The 19,626-nt window shown below is 38.7% G+C and overlaps 1 protein-coding gene across 1 annotated transcript in view; it reads right to left on the reverse strand.

The window, feature by feature from the left end:
• The window catches only part of SNTB2 (syntrophin beta 2), a 106,177-nt gene that overhangs the window by 43,284 nt on the left and 43,267 nt on the right, over nucleotides 1-19,626 (reverse strand). The window contains exons 2-3 of the mRNA XM_030297761.1: nucleotides 16,281-16,494; nucleotides 927-1,137 (exon numbers count right to left, since the gene is read on the reverse strand). Of these exons, the coding sequence (XP_030153621.1) occupies nucleotides 927-1,137; nucleotides 16,281-16,494 (425 nt within the window). The remainder of the gene's footprint in view (nucleotides 1-926; nucleotides 1,138-16,280; nucleotides 16,495-19,626) is intronic.

The following is a 19,626-nucleotide window of genomic DNA, read 5'->3' on the forward strand; positions in this document are numbered from 1 at the left end:
ATCCCTGCCCCCCTGGACACACATGATGGATTTAGGATTCAAAGTGATGAAGAAACCTTTAAAAAGATCTAAAACCAGTGAAAGCCAGAACTACCACTTGAACACTCATCTTGGAACCCTTAGTCCAGTCTTCCTTTTTCAACAACTTTTGCCCCAGCTGACAGTGAAAGACTCAAAACAAGAAGGATGTACTGTAACATCATGTATACTCAGAGTCTCCCTTTCGTCAAAATGGGATTTAATCTAACTTGGATTAAGTTTTTCCTTTCCCTTTACCCAATGTCCCCTTAGGTTCTGTTTCTCCTTTTTTCATTTTGCAGTTGTGGAAGACAACTGTACAGTTGTGTCGAATGGCTTATAAGATAATTTGCATATTTTATGCTTTTCTCAGAACAGGGGAGTAAGCTTTCTGGCCCTGAAACTCTGACAGTAGACTAGAACAGGGGTTGTGAAACTAGGGCCTATGGGCCAAATGCAGCCCAGAACCTGTTTCTGTAAATAAAGTTTTATTGAAACAGAGCCACACCCCTCCATTTTCATCCTGTCTACTACTGTTTTCTTGCTGCAACTGCAGAGTCAAGTAGTTGTGACATTGTCTGGCCCTTTGCAGAAAAATTTTGCTGATCCTACTCTAAAATCATGAAAATGACCCTCTGTCATTAAGGACAGAGATGGTAATAAGACTATCTTTTTAGTTATGTTGTAATGATGATTATCATGACAGTCAGTTCTTCTGGTGCAGGTGATAATTAGCAACAAATAACTAAATGATAGGGAGGAGAAACACAAGACCTACAAACAAAAGATCTGCAAGCTAGATATCCAGGACCTGACTGCATGATAAATATTACAGATATATGAAATGGGGGAAACACTTTGGCTCTGAGTGGTGACCCAGGGGGACCCTGCCCTGCCTATCAACCTACCTGTTCTGCCAGCCAGGCAATGTGCTTGACCTCCTTGCTGCCTCCTGCTGTACTGGTTGCACCAAGCATGGCATTGAGTTCAGCCAATACCTGTGGGAGGAGAGCCATTATGTTGGTGTGGATAGCTACGAACCAGGAGTGTGCTGTGGCTGTATCCTTGCAGCGTAGGATCAACGTGTTCCTGCTATCAGGAGAATGTAGTTCTATCAATCTGTGTGGAAAAAGAAAAAAAAAAACAAACAGTAAGCTAGATCAGAAGTCATCAAACCTGCCAGAGTGCAACATACATAACTGGAAATCTATTTTAATTTTAAATCCGAGAATAAAGATACTTTCTCTTAATTCCTTAGGGCCCAATTCCAGAGAAAACTACATATGGAAAGATAATCATCAGAAAGACTAACTGCTGGGTCTGTTGTTTTAGTGTGTTAACGTAATGACCTAAAATGAAGGAACCTATTGTATGGCCTATAGTAAAACACCTCACTTTGCTTTAATTTCCATGTCAAAGAAATGGAAACCATGCTTGTTGAATGTCATGGGCACATTGTAAAGAAGGAATTGATATTTTTTTAAATATGTAGAAAATTCTGGTATAAGGTATTGCTTGGTAAATACATCTGACTGCCAAATAGTGAACTGAAATTTCCACCATGTGGAATAAAGAAAAGAGAAAATAACTGAAGAATATGACTCTTCATGAAAATCTGAAACTGTTTTTTAGTGTCTGGGTAACATTATATGATTAAATCAGCCACTGAGTCATAGTAGAAAAACAGTTAAGATATCTTCAACTCTATGACTATTATTTGTCAGTGCTCAACTGAGAACAGTCTATACTTCAAAAGTAACCTTTAGGAATTTGCTAATTTTTTTTACAAGTACATTGGTCAAATTTCTTAGAAAGCAACTTATTGAGTGCTTTCTTCTGTTGTGGTCAAAGTTTTTGCCAAGGTGAGTTTTAAAAGTCAAATAAATGTTGTGCTCTAACGGGGGAACATATGTACCTTTCAAAATGGGAAAAAGAAAAAGCTCTTAGGAGTGTTCTTCTTGGTGGGTTAGAAACTGACCAACTGCTACTGACCAAGGACAGATCTTTTTATTCTTTCATCTTTCTGAAGACAGTTTTTCCTGCCTTGAAGCACTGTCACGAGATCCTACACCACCTGTCAAAGATAAGCAGTTTACATGATACTAGCATTCCTGCCTTGAAGTTTGCGCCCCTCTCTTTTGCCACATTTCTAAACCCTTTATGATTACAAATATTTTAATTTGACATAGTTAATATGGCAAATATTCACTGTCAATTGGTCTGTCCTTTCTTAAATAAACATTTATTGAGCACCTACTATATGTCAGTTAGTGTGAGACACTGACATTGGAGATACAGTGGTGAAAAAGAAAAAAAAATAGTCTCTATCCTCATTGGACTTATTGTCTAATGGGGAAGGTAGAAATTACAGGTTACAAAATGTGCTCCTATAAAGGACTGTGATTACTATGAAGTTCTTGTTTAAAAGAGGCAAGATGGTAGGGGTGAAGCAGGACTGCAGGGGAGGCCTCTATACCTCTGAGGCACACTTACTGAGCTAGTGTCCTGCTTTGAAGCAGGTTTTATTTGTTTATTTTTTTTTTAATGTTTATTTATTTTTGAGACAGAGAGACAGACAGACAGAGTGTGAGTGGGAGAGGAGAGGAGAGAGAGGGAGACGCAGAATTTGAAGCAGGCTCCAGGCTCTGAGCTGTCAGCACAGAGCCCAACATGGGGCTCGAACTCACTGACCATGAGGTCATGACCCGAGCCGAAGTTGGGTGCTTAATCGCCTGAGCCACCCAGGTGCCCCTGAAGCAGGTTTTAAACACATCTACCTTATATTACCTATTCACCTATCTATTCACTTGCCCTCCCACTAGAGTTAGTCATCTAGTTATCAGTCTATCCATGTTTTATATGCCTTCAAAGTTCTAGGGCAATAGCCAAAAGACCAAGAAGTTCTAGAAAATAGCCACAACATAAAATAAAATCTGGGAACAATCAAAACTTCACTTAAGCCCATACTAGAAAGTTCATACTAGTCAGAAAAAAAATCTTTAGATAGCAAGTCATAAAGCTATTTGCTTTTCTTTTAGTTACAGTTTTAATGAATTTATTTATTTGATTTCCTATCCTATAACTACATATAGTGAGAAGTAGCTTGAGACCAAAATTTAGGGGGTTTGAGTAGTAGGTTAAGTCTGGATACTAATAGGTAAACAATGTGGAATCCTCAACATATCAAAACAATTAAAAAATAATTTTATGAGGTATCTGTACATCCATGTTTATAGCAGCATCATTCATATAGCCAAAAGGTAAAAACAACCCAAATGTCCACCGATGGGATGGATAAACAAAATGTGGTATTGTATAAACAATGGAATATTATGCAGCCTGAAAAAGGAAGGAACTTCTGACATAAGCTACCACATGGGTGAACCTTGAGGACATTGTGCTAAATGAAATATGCCAGCCACTACGGGAGAAATATTGTATGAGTGCACTTTATATGAAGTATCTATAGTAGTCAAACTCATAGAAACAAAAACTAGAATGGTAGTTGCTAGAAGAGGGGGGAATAGGAAGTTGTTGTCTAATTAATAGGTATAGAGTTTTAGTTTTGCAAGATGAAAAAGTTCTTGAGATTGTGGTACTATATATACACTTAAAATGGTTAAGATGGGAGGAGTTTGGGAGGCTCAGTCAGTTAAGCGTCCAACTCTTGATTTCAGCTCAAGTCATGATATCGTGGTTCTTGAGTTCGAGCCCCTCTCCCACTCATATTCTTTCTCTCTCAAAAATAAATAAACTTCAAAAAAATGGTTAAGATGGTAAATTTTATGTTATGTGTATTTTCCCACAATTAAAAACTGTAAAATAAATTAATCAGAAATAATCTTATGGTAGCATGTAAGATGGATTACAGTAGAGAGAGAAATGGCCTGGGGAGATTTAATTGGACCCAAGAAAATCTACACAGAGCTCACCAGGAGGACAGACTCCTAGATAGGAGGAATTCATCCATCCTAAAAGGCAGCAAAAGTAGAAAGAGGAAGATAAACAAATACCTTAGTATTCATATTGACCTTTATCTAGTACTTCATGTTATGTTATCATATTTATTATTTATTATTTTTGATTTTATTTTGATGTTATTTTTCATGATATCAATTGTTGCTGTCATGGTATTTAAGGTATTTATTTATTTTTTATTAAAAAAATGTTTTTTTAATGTTTATTCATTTTTGAGAGAGAGAGAGAGAGAGAGAGAGAGAGAGCACAAGCAGGGAGGGGCAGAGAGAGGAAGACACCGAATCTGAAGCAGGCTCCAGGCTCCCAGTTGTCAGCACAGAGCCCGACATGGGGCTTGAACTCACGAACCACGAGATCATGACATGAGCCGAAGTCGGACGCTCAACCGACTGACCCACTCAGGGACCCCTTCAAGATATTTATTGTCTAAAAAACTGATTATATTCTCTAGAAGAAAAATAGCTATACATCTGTTATGCGACGAAGATTTAAAACAGTACATTATACTCAATAACAATAAACTATTACACTAAAAGGTAGAATAATTTCTATTTTAATTCTTTGGATGAGTTAATAATTGTATTATTCAGAGAAACTGCTCGTCTAATCATTAAAGTAGCCAAACTTATTTTATTTATTTATTTTTTTTCAACGTTTATTTATTTTCGGGACAGAGAGAGACAGAGCATGAACGGGGGAGGGTCAGAGAGAGAGGGAGACACAGAATCGGAAACAGGCTCCAGGCTCCGAGCCATCAGCCCAGAGCCCGACGCGGGGCTTGAACTCACGGACCGCGAGATCGTGACCTGGCTGAAGTCGGACGCTTAACCGACTGCGCCACCCAGGCGCCTCAAAAACTTATTTTAGAGTAAATTTACTTAATGACAAGTAGTTATCTATAAAATACAATCCTAGATTATTAGATAATGTGTGAATATAAATGCAAAGCAAGCTGTTTTATATTTTCTTTATTACTTATACTAATCTTAAAAAAAAAAAAGTATTTCCAGTATTTCTAGAACTCCCTATATACCACAGCAATTGAGCAGCACACACATTTAGTCTATTCCTTCCTGAAATCCCACTAAATACAATTAAAGGGGATTTCTGAAAAACTTAACGGACTTTTTCTTTTAGCAGTAGTAGGTTTACATAAAAAAATGAGTAAGAAGTATAGAGAACTCCCAAGTACCCCTCTTTGCCTCTCCATAATATACCTTAATATTAACATCTTGCATTAGTAGGGTACATTTGTTACAAATGATGAGTCAATTCTGATACAATATTCCTTCAAAAAAATTTTTTTAATGTTATTTATTTTTTGAGAAAGAGAGACAGAGAAACAAAGCACAAGAGGGGGAGGGGCAGAGAAAGAGGGAGATACAAAATCCGAAGCAGGCTCCAGGTTCTGTCAGCACAGAGCCCGAGGAGGGACTTGACTTGAATTCACAGACCATGAGATCATGACCTAAACCAAAATCAGACATTCAACTGACTGGACCACCCAGGTGCCCCTAAGAATTGTTAGTTAGGCGCCCCTCAATACAGATACAATATTAGGAACTAAAATCCCAGTTCACTCCTTGTGTTGTATATTGTGAGTTTTGACAAATGTATGGCATATCTCTACCATTACTGATAGAGAATAATTTCACTCCTCTAAAAATCCCCTTTGCTCCACCTATTGATTCCTCCATCATTCAGGCCCTGGCCCTGACTTCCGGCAACCACTGATCATTTTACCATCTCCATGGAATCACACAGTATGTTGCTTTTTCAGACTGGCTTCTTTCACTTAGCAATATGCATTTAAGGTTTCACCATGTCTTTTTTGGCTTAAGGGCTTATTGTTTTTGTTTTATTGCTGAATAATATTTCAATGTCTGGATGTACCACAATTTTTTTTATCCATTCACTTACTGAAAGACTTCTTGGTTGCTTTCAAGTTTTGGCAATTATGAATAAAGTTTCTATAATCATCTGTGTGCAGGTCTTTGTGAGAACATAAGTTTTCAATTCCTTTGGGTAAATACCAAGGAGCACAACTGCTAGGTCATAGAGTAAGACTATGTTTAGTTTTGTACAAAACTGCCAACTGTCTTCCAAAGTCTCTGTACCATTTTTTATTCCTGCCAACAATGAATGAGTTCCCATTGCTCTACATTTCTCTCCAGCATTTGGTACTGGTCAGTGTTTCGGATTTTATGCGTATTGTGGTATCTCCCTGTTTTAATTTACAATTCCCTGATCACATAGGAAGTTGAGCACCTTTCATATTCTTTAAAAAATTTTTTTCATGTTTATTTATTTTGAGAGAAAGAGACAGAGAGAGAGAGAGGGAGGGGCAGTGAGAGAGGGAGACACCGAATATGAAGCAGGCTCCAGTCTCTGAGCTGTCAGCACAGAGCCTGATGCAGGGCTTGAACCCATGAACTGTGAGATTGTGACCTGAGACAAAGTTGGATGCTCAACCAGCTGAGCCACCCAGGAGCCCCAGCACCTTTCATATTCTTATTTGCCATCTGCATTTTTTCTTTGTGAGGTGTCTTCAGATCTGTTGCCCACTTTTAATTGGGTTGGTTTCTTACTGTTGAGTTCTAAGAATTCTTTGAGGGGCACATGGGTGGCTCAGTCAGTTAGAGTCTGACTCTTGATTTCGGCTCAGGTCATGATCTCATGATTTGTGAGTTCAAGCCCCACGTCTGATGCATGGAGCCTGCCTAGGATTCTCCCTCTCTCTCTCTCTGCCCTTCCCCTGCTTGCACATTCTCTCTCTCTTAAAATAAATAAAAAACATTAAAAAAAAGAATTCTTTGTATATTTTGGATACCAGTCCTTTATCTGATACGTATTTCACAAAAGATTTTCTCCCAATCTGTGGCTTATCTTTTCATTCTCTTAACAGTGGGTGAAGATTAGTTTTATGTGTCACCTTAACTGGGCTAAAGGATGCCCAGATTTCTGACAAAACATTATTTCTGGGTGTGTCTGTGAGGATTTTTCTGGAAGAAAGTAGCATTATCAATAGAAAATGGCCTTGAGGTGCCTGGGTAACTCAGTGGGTTAAGTGTCCAATTTCAACTTATGTCATAATCTTGTGGTTCATGAGTTTGAGCCCTGCATCAGGCTGTCTGATGTCAGCACAGAGCCCACTTTGGAGCTTCTGTCCTTACGTTCCCTGTCCCTCCCCTGCTTGTGCTCTCTTTAAAAAAAAAAAAAAGGGTGACTGGGGGGTTCAGTTGGTTAAGCATCTGACTTTGGCTCAAGTCATGATCTCAGTTCATGGGTTTGAGCCCCACATCAGGCTCTGTACTGATGGCTTAAGAGCCTGGAACCTACTTCGGATTCTGTGTCTGCCTTTCTCTCTGTCCCTCCCCCACTCATGCCCTGTCTCTGTTTCTCAAAAATAAATAAATAAATAAATAAAATAAAAACAAACATTAATAAATACATAAATATTTAAAAAAAAAGAAAGAAAATGGCCCTTGCTAACATGAGTAGGCATCATCCAATCCAGTCAGGGCATGAATAGAACAAAAATGTGGAAGAAGGGTGAATTTGCTTTCTGCTTGAATTGGGACATCCATCTTCTCCTGCTCTTGCACACTTGCACTCTGGGTTCTTGGGCCTTTGGACTCAGACTGAATTACACCAATGGCTTTCCTGGTTCTTCAGCTTGTAGACACCAGATCATAGGACTGGCCTTCATAGTGCACTAAGCCAATTCCTATAATCTATCTACCTCTCTATCCATCCAACCATCCATTCATCTAACCAACCACCCATCCATCCATCCATCTACCTATCCATCTATCCACCCATCATCTATCCTACTATTTCTGTTTTCCTGGAGACCCGATTACAAGTGTCTTTTTTCAGAGCAGAAGTTTTTAATTTTCATGAAGTTCAACTTAACAATTTTTTTTGTTTTCTGTATTGTGCTCTTGGTGCTGTATCTAAGAAGTCATCAGCAAACTTTAAAGGGGATTGATTGATAGACTGATTGTAAGTAATCTCTACCCCCACTGTGGGGCTCGAACTCACGACCCCAAGATCAAGAGTCACATGCTCTACTGACTGAGCCAGACAGGAGACTCTAAAGGGGACTTTTAAACAGCATAATCCTGGGCGCCTGGGTGGCTCAGTGGGTTGGGCGTCCGACGTCGGCCCAGGTCATGATCTCATGTCCATGAGTTCGAGCCCTGCGTCGTGCTCTGTGCTGACAGCTCAGAGCCTGGAGACTGTTTCAGATTCTGTGTCTCCCTCTCTCTCTGACCCTCCCCCATTCATGCTCTGTCTCTCTCTGTCTCAAAAATAAATAAACGTTAAAAAAAAAATAAAAAAGTAAAAAAAATAAACAGCATAATCCTGGGGCACCTGGGTGGCTCAGTCAGTTGAGCATCCAACTCTTGGTTTCAGCTTAGGTCATGATCTCATATTTCATGGGTTCAAGCCCCATGTCAGGGTGTGCGCTGACTGTGTAGAGCCTACTTGGGATTCTCTCTGTCCTTCTCTCTGTCTCTGCCCCAACCCCTGCTTGTGTGTGCGCTCTCTCTCTCTCTCTCTCTCTCTCTCTCAAAATAAATAAATAGGAGCACCGGGGTGGCTCAGTCGGTTAAGCATCTGACTTTGGCTCAGGTCATAATCTCACGGTTCGTGGATTCAAGCCCCGCATCGGGCTCTGTGCTGACATCTCGGAGCCTGGAGCCTGCTTCAGATTCTGCGTCTCCCTCTCTCTCTGCCCCTTGTCCACTCACACTCCGTGTCTCTCTCTCTCTCAAAAATAAACATTAAAAAAAAATTTTAATAATAAATAAACAAACATTAAAAATGTTTTTAATAAATAAAAAGCATAATCCTGGGGTGCCTGAGTGGCTCAGTCAGTTATGCGTCTGACTCTTGGGTTTTGGCTCATGTCATGATCTCATGGTTTTGTGCGTTCAAGCCCTGCGTCAGGCTCTGTACTGGCAGTACAGAGCATCCTTAGGATTCTCTCTCTCTCCCTCTCTGCCCCTCCCCTACTCATGCTGTCTCTGTCTCTCTCAAGTAAATAAATACACTTAAAAATAAAAATAAATAAAAATAAAGAGCATAATCCTACAAGAAAGAACAGGGAAGAGCAACTACAACAAAATTATGGAGGCTGGCAAACAGAAAGAGGAGTGAAATGACTTAGCAGACTTAAGAAAAATGGGGAGAGTAAAATCCCAGCCAATCCATATTACAGAATACTGAAGAGGATGAACAAATTAGAGGCACCAGTTACCTCTGGGAGTGGGAGTAAAACACACAGCTAAAATGAAGAGGCTGGCTGAAAGTCTCTTCCAGCATTTCCCACACCCAGCAGCCAGTGACTGCCCCACCCTCAACCCAGCAAAAGATTCATATCCGCTCTCATCCCACTCAACTGGTAGAAGAGCCAGTGATGTCCCTAATTCAGTCCTTCTGTCAGGTCGGTTGTTCAGGGCCATTTATTTCCACCTGGCTGCTTTGGCACTGTAACCAGCTTAACATCCTTTAAACACATGCTAAAAAGTTTGGTCGCAAAACCATGACGAGAAATTTCTTTCACTCCTCCTACTGACCTACTTAGTACTAAAGATAGGAATCTGTTCATCCTTCTCTAGGCACAAAATGTTCACCTTCTGAAAAGGCCTTTACACTTCATACTGTTTCTGGGACAGTCTCTCAGACTCCTTCAACACAGTCTAAACTCTAAAAATCCTGATGTCAAAGATCCTAGTTATTAATAACTGGAAGAATGGAAAATAAATCTGTTATAAAATAAAACTAAACCTGATTAAACAGGATAAGATACTAGGACCACTAGGCTGGAAAAAGATGAAAACAGACAGTACATTAGTTTATAAGGCAGGAGCACCAATTTTTCATGAAAAGAGAAATCTAAGTGGGTTTTTTTTTTTTTTTATTTTTTTAAATGTTTATTTATTTTGGAGAGAGAGAGAGAGAGAGAGAGCGAGCAGGGGAGGGGAGTGGCAGAGAGAAAGGGAGACACAGAATCTGAAGCAGGCTCCAGGCTCTGAGCTGTGAGCAGAGAGCCCAATGTGGGGCTCAAACCCACAAACCGCAAGTTCATGACCTGAGCCAAAGTCAGACACTCAACTGACTGAGCCACCCAGGTGCCCCTGAAATCTAAGTGTTTCTTAAGAACAGACTGTGAAATAGAAAATTAACTTACAAGAAACTGAAAAGAGACTCCAAAACAGGACTGAGGATTCTAGGACGCAGAAGACTTTGTCTTTGGAAAAGGAGCCCCAGAACTGATAAAGGAGACAAAGTATTTCAGAAAGTCTACTACTGTTTTAAAAGAAAAACTCGAATGAAAACTCTAATAAAAATTTGAAGGCAGTCTGCCAGTAATTGTTCAGCCTACAGGAGAGAGGAGGAGACAGCTACAGTGTGAAAAGTTTTGGCTTCTAATCAAACCACTGAGGATTTCCTGAGAAATGCAAGTACATTTTGATCAGATGAATCAAATCAATGTTTAGGTACACCAGAACATAGGATTCTGTAAGTCTAGCCTGACTATTTCTTCTTTTAGTAAAGTCTTGGAGATAACATATTTTATTCAGTAACAATCACATTGTTTTATAGGTCGTAAAGCCAAAATTTAGCTTTTACATGGAAAATAGCCAACGTGAAGATGACCAAGACTTTGTGAAACAACTCAAGGTTAAAGATTTATATTTCTGAAAAGTAGCATTTTAAAAAAATGTTTATTTTATTTTATTTTTCAGAGAGAAAGAGCAAGCACAAGTGGGGGAGGGGCAGAAAAGAGGAAGACCGAGAATCCCAAGCAGGCTCCACACTGCCAGCACAGAGCCCCACACGGGGCTTGAACTCAAGAACTGTGACCTGAGCCAAAACCCAGAGTTGGACGCTCAACTGATTGAGCCACCCAGGTTCCCTGAAGAGCAGCATTTGAGAACATCTTGTCCTTGCTGAACTCCGTACTGCCCACAATGCCGTTTGTGAAAGAATGGGCTCGTGTTCTCTCTCTGGACTTTATCATTATTTATTTAGCTTTCACTTCCCACAATGAACTGCCTAAAACTATCAGAAGCATCTAGTGAGGTCTTGAGAACAAACTTCCTCCTCCTTATTTACTCATTCTGATGATCAGCACTTTTTTCAGCTCTAGATGTTGAAACTAAATCAAGGTAGTAAAACAGAAAAAAAGGATGTTTCCCCTCTCATGTCAAATAAACTTTATGTCGAAATGAAAGATGATCCAAAAAGAGATTCCACTACATACCACCAGAATAGTTAATATTAAAAAGACTGACTCCACCAATGTTGGTGAGGATGTGGAACAACAAAATCTCTCATATACTGCTGGTGTATTTAATTTGTTAATACAGTATTAATTTATTGATAATAGTATTCATTTAAATGGCACAATCACTTTGGGGAAAAAAGTCTAGCAGTTCTTAGAAAACTAAACCTGTTTCTTTTAAAGATTTTATTATTTTTTTTTTATTTTTTTTTTTTCAACGTTTATTTATTTTTGGGACAGAGAGAGACAGAGCATGAACGGGGGAGGGGCAGAGAGAGAGGGAGACACAGAATCGGAAACAGGCTCCAGGCTCTGAGCCATCAGCCCAGAGCCCGACGCGGGGCTCGAACTCACGGACCGCGAGATCGTGACCTGGCTGAAGTCGGACGCTTAACCGACTGCGCCACCCAGGCGCCCCTTAAAGATTTTATTTTTAATAATCTCTACACCCAGTGTGACACTTGAACCTATAACCCCAAGATCAAGAGTCGTATGCTCTACCATCTGAGCTAGCCAGGCACCCCCAAAACTAAACTCTTAGACCCTGCAATTACACACCTAGGAATTTACCCAAGAAAAATGAAAATATATGTCTATAAAGGGGTGTACAAAAATATTCATAGTAACTCGATTAATATTAATTAATATTAACTCTGAACTGGAGTTAACTGCTAAACTCTAACTTTATTAACATTAACTCCCATCAATGGGAAAATAGACAACGTAACTGTGATATATTCATATAACACCATATCATTCAGCAATAAGATAAAAAATTTTTGATATAGGCAACAAGATAAATGAATCTCAAAAACTTTAGGCTGAGTAAAATAATTCTACCACAAGAGTACATATAATTACATTTATACAAAGTTTTAGAATAGTTAAAACTGATCTATACTAGAAAGTCAGAACAGTGGTAACCTTCAAAGGTGGGAGAAAGAATTGACTGAGAAGGGGCACAAGAAGACTTTCCAGGGTGATGGCGATGTTCTTTATCCTGATATGCTTGGGTTACAAAACTATATCCACTTGTCAAAGTTTATGATTTGTGCCTTTTATTATATGTAAATATTTCCTCAAAAGGAAAAAAAAACTACAGTGAATCACCCAACTACTTATTTATATGCATGCTTAAGTATTTAGGAGGGAAATATATTATCTGCAATTCACTTTGAAGTGTATCGAAAAAAAAGTAAGAGGGAGTAATGGATGGATAGATGGGTCAATCTGTGCTAAAGCAAGTATAGTAAAATGTTCATGGAGAATCTAGGTGGTGGGAAAATGAATGTTGACTATAGAATTCTTCTGACCTTGCTACATGCTGGAAGATTTTCCACAATAAAATGTTAGTAAAAAAAAAAAAAAAAAAAAAGATGGGAACCCACATTCCTACCAAGGGCTTAAAAACCATATTAAGTATTTTCCACATTAGGAACATTCAGACCTATTTCTTGCTCTGAGTTTTACAAGAGACTGCGTTGAAGATTAAAGTTTTCAAACAGAAATATGGCCAGTTATATAAAACTGCAACTTGATAAATGTTTTGCTCACAGATGTCCTAACGAGACCTGTTTTTACTGTTACCACAATGGACTATTTTTTAACATGGCTTTAAATGTTGCAGCTATGTTACTTGTCATGACATTTTCCTGTGACAGAGCTAAGATAAACTTAAGGATCAAAGGGCTTCAAGTGATTTTATAGATATTATCTTATTTATCCTTGAAGTAGTTCTAAAAGACTCTAGTTGTGCAAGCGTTATGTCAATTTTACAGACAGAGAAAACAGGACAGGGGAATTAAGGGATGTATTTAAGGTCCTAAGGACATGGCCCCTATAATAATAGTATACTGAAAGCTTACTATGTCAATTTTACAATCATTCTCTTATTTAATCTGCACATAAGCTTTCATTTTATATAGGAGGAAACCAAGGTTTACAGAAAACAAATAGCTTGGCTAAAGTTACAAAGCCCATCATCCTAACTTCTACCTAATTAGTTAATGGGTTCTGAACACTTAGCAGTTCTGACTGCTAAGGCATACAAGATAGATGTTCACATTCTTGTGGACATAACTGAAGTTATGCATAATCTTGCCAGGTACTTGTAATTCTACTTCTTCTCTTTTTGTCTAGTCAGCACACTGAAATGCAAGTAAGAGTGATATAGAAATAACTTTGAATCTCTTCCAATTTATATTTTATAAAAAGCAAACTACCTACAAATTTTAGTATTTCAAATAATATGAAAAACAAATTACTTTGCAGCATTAAGACTGAGAATCTGCAATTGCCTGAATCTTTTAAGACCTTTCCTTGGGGGCGCCTGGGTGGCGCAGTCGGTTGAGCGTCCGACTTCAGCCAGGTCAAGATCTCACAGTCCGTGAGTTCGAGCCCCGCATCGGGCTCTGGGCTGATGGCTCAGAGCCTAGAGCCTGTTTCTGATTCTGTGTCTCCCTCTCTCTCTGCCCCTCCCCCGTTCATGCTCTGTCTCTCTCTGTCCCAAAAATAAATAAATGTTAAAAAAAAAAAAAAAAAAAGACCTTTCCTTGTATTTTATAACACGGTTCAGAAGACTGACACATCTTACTGAAGAGCAAGGTGTAATACAATTCTTGTATCCCAAACTGCCCTCTCCAATTGGTTCTGAAGGCCTATTTCAAACTTGATCATGCACCCAATGTCTTTAGCATTTACCATTTATGCTACAGAGAATGTAGCCCCAAGTTTTAATGAGCTCTAAAAGATGTCTAGGTAGAAGATAAAGTAGCACAACCTTCAATAATACAGCCAAGTCACATCACCTTCCTCCTTCTTTTTCTCCCCACTCCCGACACCACAGAGTTCTACAGAAACTTTATAATACTTTATCTTTTTCTCTAATATCCAGCTATATCAGCAGCACTAAGGGTGCTATAGACTGAATGCTTGTGCCCCCCACATTCATATGTTAATACCCTAACCCTCAATGTGATAATATTAGGACATGCGGCCTTTGGGAGGTGATAAGTTCATGACAGCAGAGACTTCACGAATGGGATAAGTGTTCTTATAAGAGAGACCCCAGAGAGGTCTCTAGACTCTTCCGCCGTGTGAGGACATAGCAGGAAGATAGCCACCTATGAATCAGGAAGCTGGCCCTCACCAGACACTGAATCTGCCAGCGCCTTATCTTAGATTCCTATCCTGTCCCAGAAATGTGAAAAATAAATTTCTGTTGTTTATAAGCCATTCAGTCTATGGTATTTTGTTACAGCAGCCAAAACAGACTAAGACAACAAATGTCTATTCTCATTCTCAGAAACGATTTACAATGAAGAGACTTAGCCTGAAAACTTTGGTCGGCCTGACAACCAGTTGATAAATTTAGTTGCTGTTCGCTCTTTATCACATTGTTTCTCTATTCTAGTTCCTTCTTTGTGGTCCCTACTAATTTTTTTAGGTCCATGATTAACCAAAGGCTCTATATAAGTATATCTCATTTGAAGAAAAAAACTAATTTTGGCTTAAGAGGCAGAAGTGATTCTTTACAAATTAAATTCTTATTTAATGAAAAAAATAGAGCATTTCATTAAAGACTAACGTTTACTGTATTTAAATATGATTTAACATGCACACAATCTGTCAAAAATAAACCTATATGTAACTCAAAACAATTTCTATAATATCTTGAACTTTTAAAAGAAAGCAAACTGAGCCTGGGTGGCTGTCGGTTAAGCAGCTGCCTTCGGCTCAGGTCATGATTTCACAGTTCGTGGGTTCAAGCTCCACATCAGGCCTCTCTGCTATCTGTGCAGAGTCTGCTTAGGATCCTCTGTCCCCCTTTCTCTCTGTCCCTCCCCCCCTTGTTCTCTCTCTCTTTCTCTCAAAAATAAATAAATTAAAAAAGAAAAAAGAATTTATCCAATCCAGAGGTGCCTGGGTGGCTCAATCCATTAAGCGTCCAACCTCAGCTCAGGTCATGATCTCACAGTTTGTGAGTTCGAGCCCCATATGGTGCTCTCTGCCATCGGTGTGGAACAGAGCTTGCTTCAGATCCTCTGCTCTCTCTCTCTCTCAAAAAATAAATAAATTAACATTGATACTGAATCAGTAATTACATTGGTTGCTTTAAAATTAGATTGGGGGCACTGACTGGCTTGGGCAGTGAAGCATGTAACTCTCGGTCTTGGGGCTGTGTGAGCCCCACATTTGGTGTGGAGATTACCTGAAAATAAAATCTTTAAAAAAAAATTATTCAATCCAGCTCTCTCTTTTTACAAATAAGGAAACTCAAGGGGCGCCTGGGTGGCTCAGTCGGTTGGGTATCCAACTTCAGCTCACGTCATGATCTCACAGTTCGGTTCATGAGTTCGAGCCCCACATCAGGCTCTGTGCTGTCAACACAGAGCCAGCTTTGCATCCTCTGTCTCCCTCTCTCTCTGTCCCTCCCTCACTTGCACTCTCTCTCTCTCAAAAATAAACAGACTTTAAAAAAAATAATATGGAAACTCAAGAGACATTAACTTGCCAGGGTCACATTGCTAATTGATGTAGCCATACCTATGATCAAATCTCTGACTCTATACACTAACCACAATATAAGGAGTTTCCATCTAAGGGGACATTTAAAAGAATTTAACAAGATTTTTTTTAATTATAGAGTAATTTCATAGTGAGAGAAGTACTAACACTCCAGAAAATATAAAATGAAGAGCAGAAGCCCTTCCTCTCCTACCTTCTAATCCTATTTCACTCCCTGGTAGTAACCACCATTAAATTTCCTACCTGTTTTTCCAAAATATTTCTATATAAGTACATGTACATATGTGTGTGAAGTAATTTAAATATGGAACTCCAAAGATTATTCACTCATCTCAGGCTGATGTTTTCCTCTGTATAATTTAGTCAACAGTCATATTATTAAAAATATACATAAGTTATATTGCAACATGTCCTTAAGTTTATAAAGCTGTAAATGATGTTCTTCTTAGGTACAGCTCACCTGTTTTCCAGATCCGGCATGCTTAGGTTTCTAGCAGCAAAGCACATTTTGAGAGGGATGACCTTCCTGTCCTTGGTGCTGTTCTGGTGTTTTGGAGAACCAGAGTCCTCACTGCCACTAAAGCTTGGTGACTGAGGAGATGCACCTTCCCACGGTAGATCTGATACTAATGATGGCTTCTTGATATATGGTGTTACTTCTCGGATGAACTTGACTATGAACAAAAATCAAAGAAGAAGGTTACTGTTTTTGCTTCCTATGAAAAAATGACAACTGAAATACACACATACACATAATATCTGCCAGGAAGTGAAAAAAATACACTAAGTTAAAGAGCTAGCACACAGAATATTAGGATTAGAGGGTATTTTGAGGCCACATAATCCAAATGAAATACCACTACTGTGTTCTAAAAAGTTTAACTTTTGAGGGGCGCCTGGGTGGCGCAGTCGGTTAAGCGTCCGACTTCAGCCAGGTCACGATCTCGCGGTCCGTGAGTTCGAGCCCCGCATGGGGCTCTGGGCTGATGGCTCGGAGCCTGGAGCCTGTTTCCGATTCTGTGTCTCCCTCTCTCTCTGCCCCTCCCCCGTTCATGCTCTGTCTCTCTCTGTCCCAAAAATAAATAAAAAACGTTGAAAGAAAAAAAAAAAAGTTTAACTTTTGAGCTTTTGCATGTATTGTTCCTTCTGCTTAGGACTCCTCTCTGTCTTTCTGGTCAACTCTACTCCAAAGTCACCTCCTCGGCAACCTTTCCTGTCAACTCTCTGCAGGGTATTACCATTACACCTCTATAACAACCTCTTGGCACCCTGGGTTGTAATCCTTGCTAATACTTCCTTTTGCTTGCTGGGTCTGAGTTCCCTAAGGGCGGAATTATGATTTATTCTGTCTTAATATCCAACACCTAGAGCAGTGTGTGCTCAATATATGTTTGAATAAATGAGTAAAGAAATAAATGAACAATTAAATAAATACTTGATTTCCATAGTTAACCAGCCACGAATGAATCTTCTGGTGATAGATTCAGTACCTCCTGAGACAGTGCTACCTAGCTTTAGACAACTCAACATTTACAAACTTCTTGAAACTTCCACCATTGGTTTGCCTACCCACTGAAGCCATACAGAAAAAAACTTAATCTTGGGGCGCCTGGGTGGCTCAGTCGGTTGAGCGTCCGACTTTGGCTCAGGTCATGATCTCGCGGTCTGTGAGTTTGATCCCCGTGTCGGGCTCTGTGCTGACAGCTCAGAGCCTGGAGCCTGTTTCAGATTCTGTGTCTCCCTCTCTCTCTGACCCTCCCCCGCTCATGCTCCGTCTCTCTCTCTCTCTCTTTCTGTCAAAAATAAACATTAAAAAAAATTTTTTTTTTTAAAAGAAAAAAACTTAATCTCTTCCACATGAGGATCCTTCAATTATCTAAAGACTGAGATTATTTTTCTCTCTCTTCTCCCAACTAAGCTAAGTATCTCTAGTTCAATTCAATTCAACACAATGAATATCTTTAGCTACGTACCATGTGTCAGTAATTAGGCTAGCCACTAAAAATACAGTAACAAATGAAGCAAGAACCCTGCCCTCACAGAATGCCCCATCTAGTAAGGGAGACAGCTATGTAAACATCATTACAGATTTGAAAACAAGTACAAACAAGTACAAAAATAAAGTGTATTCAAGATAAGGTATTTTGATTAATGGTAGCCCCAAATTAAAACACAGCTTTTAGTAGATGGAAAACTTTTTTCTTTTTAAGTTCATTTTTAGGATTCATAAAATACTTCTTTTACCTCAGTCATGACTGGAGACTACTGTCATTTGAGGCATAGGGTTCTTGTTTCAAAAACCAGATAAACCGCAGTTTATTAAAATTTCAAATCGCATTAAAAATGTAAATAGTTGAATGCAGACGCATCAGTTATCATTACCTCTGCTATCACGATCTATCAGTATTCTACTTCCCTCTCAAATTCTAATGTGGTAGGTCATCAGAGTAGTATCATGGGAATCAAAAAACTAGAAAGATGATCATTATCAATGTTTATCAATATCATAATAGTTAGTATTAATATTCTACAGCATTAGAAGCTTTACAAGCCTAAGAAACTAATAACAAATAGATTACTAAACCTAAAAAATAATTTCAGATGTTTCTAAAAACATGCTTAACAGTATTTAAAATATTTTGTTTTTTGAACAACTAATATACACACACAAAACAAAATTCAAAAAGTATAAAAGATTTTATAGTAAAAAGTCTAGATTTCTAGCAGCCCAGTTCCCATCCCTTGAGGCAACCATATGGTCTTTGAAGGGTATGCTAGATATGCTAAGCGTATGTAAAAATAAACACACACACGTGTACATTACTTCACATAATGGTAGTGTATAATAACTACTGTTCTGCACCTTGCTTTTTTCATTTAATAATATTGGTAAGTCTTTTATAAGCCCATTCTACAGCTCATTTTACAGCATGCTTTGGACTCAGATGGACCTGGATCAAATACCAACTGTGTTTTCGAACTCAGTTACTAGACTTCACTTGACTGTTCTAAGGTCCTCACCTATAAAATGGAAGCAACACTAAACAAGTAAAAACTTCAGGCATATACTAAAAATTCAATAAATAATACATGCCTTTCTTTTCCTTCTCTAAATTGAACAGTTAGAAAAGTTAAAAAATTTTAACAGCCATCAGTAGAAAAATGAAATTATTTTCTTGTAAATTATTAAACAAGATCTGCTGAAATTAAGCATAATCCTAGAAAATGTGACAATGTTAATGCCAGCATGTAGATATAGTTTATGGGTGTTTCTGTATGTGTGTGGGTGCTTTCTATGCATAGTTATAATATGTGCATTTCCAGGTGGAGAAGGTAAAAGCTAGCTGCCTCGGGTCACCAAGGAGATTTTTTCATCCTAGAAAAATGAGCAGAGGTGCAGCCAGTATATCCCTTGAGTGGCTGACTCAGGCATTTCAGTACATTTTTTAGTTTTATGCTTTCAAGAAAGAATTAGATCACAAGAACTTTAGCAGAAATTCCTAAGTTTCCAGTCACTGCCAATGGTAGAGACTTGTTTTCTGAACATTTAAGACAGTATAACCACTATTGGGCTACCAATGAAAGGAAATTATAGGCATTCTAAATGACTACTCTTGAATATTATAGTGGCTGGAAAAGGACCCTTCACGATATACTCAGAAGTTTATTCAGTAACACAGTCGATCACTGAACTGATGACTGCACGTATGTTTAAACTGACATACGTAAAGAGCCTATTTCATGGCCTTATGAAAGAGCAGTAGTTTCACTTGAGTTGATGACAATCATGCCCATATCCCAATCTA

This window comes from Lynx canadensis, chromosome E2 (genome assembly GCF_007474595.2).
Source record: "Lynx canadensis isolate LIC74 chromosome E2, mLynCan4.pri.v2, whole genome shotgun sequence".
Lineage (NCBI taxonomy): Eukaryota > Metazoa > Chordata > Mammalia > Carnivora > Felidae > Lynx > Lynx canadensis.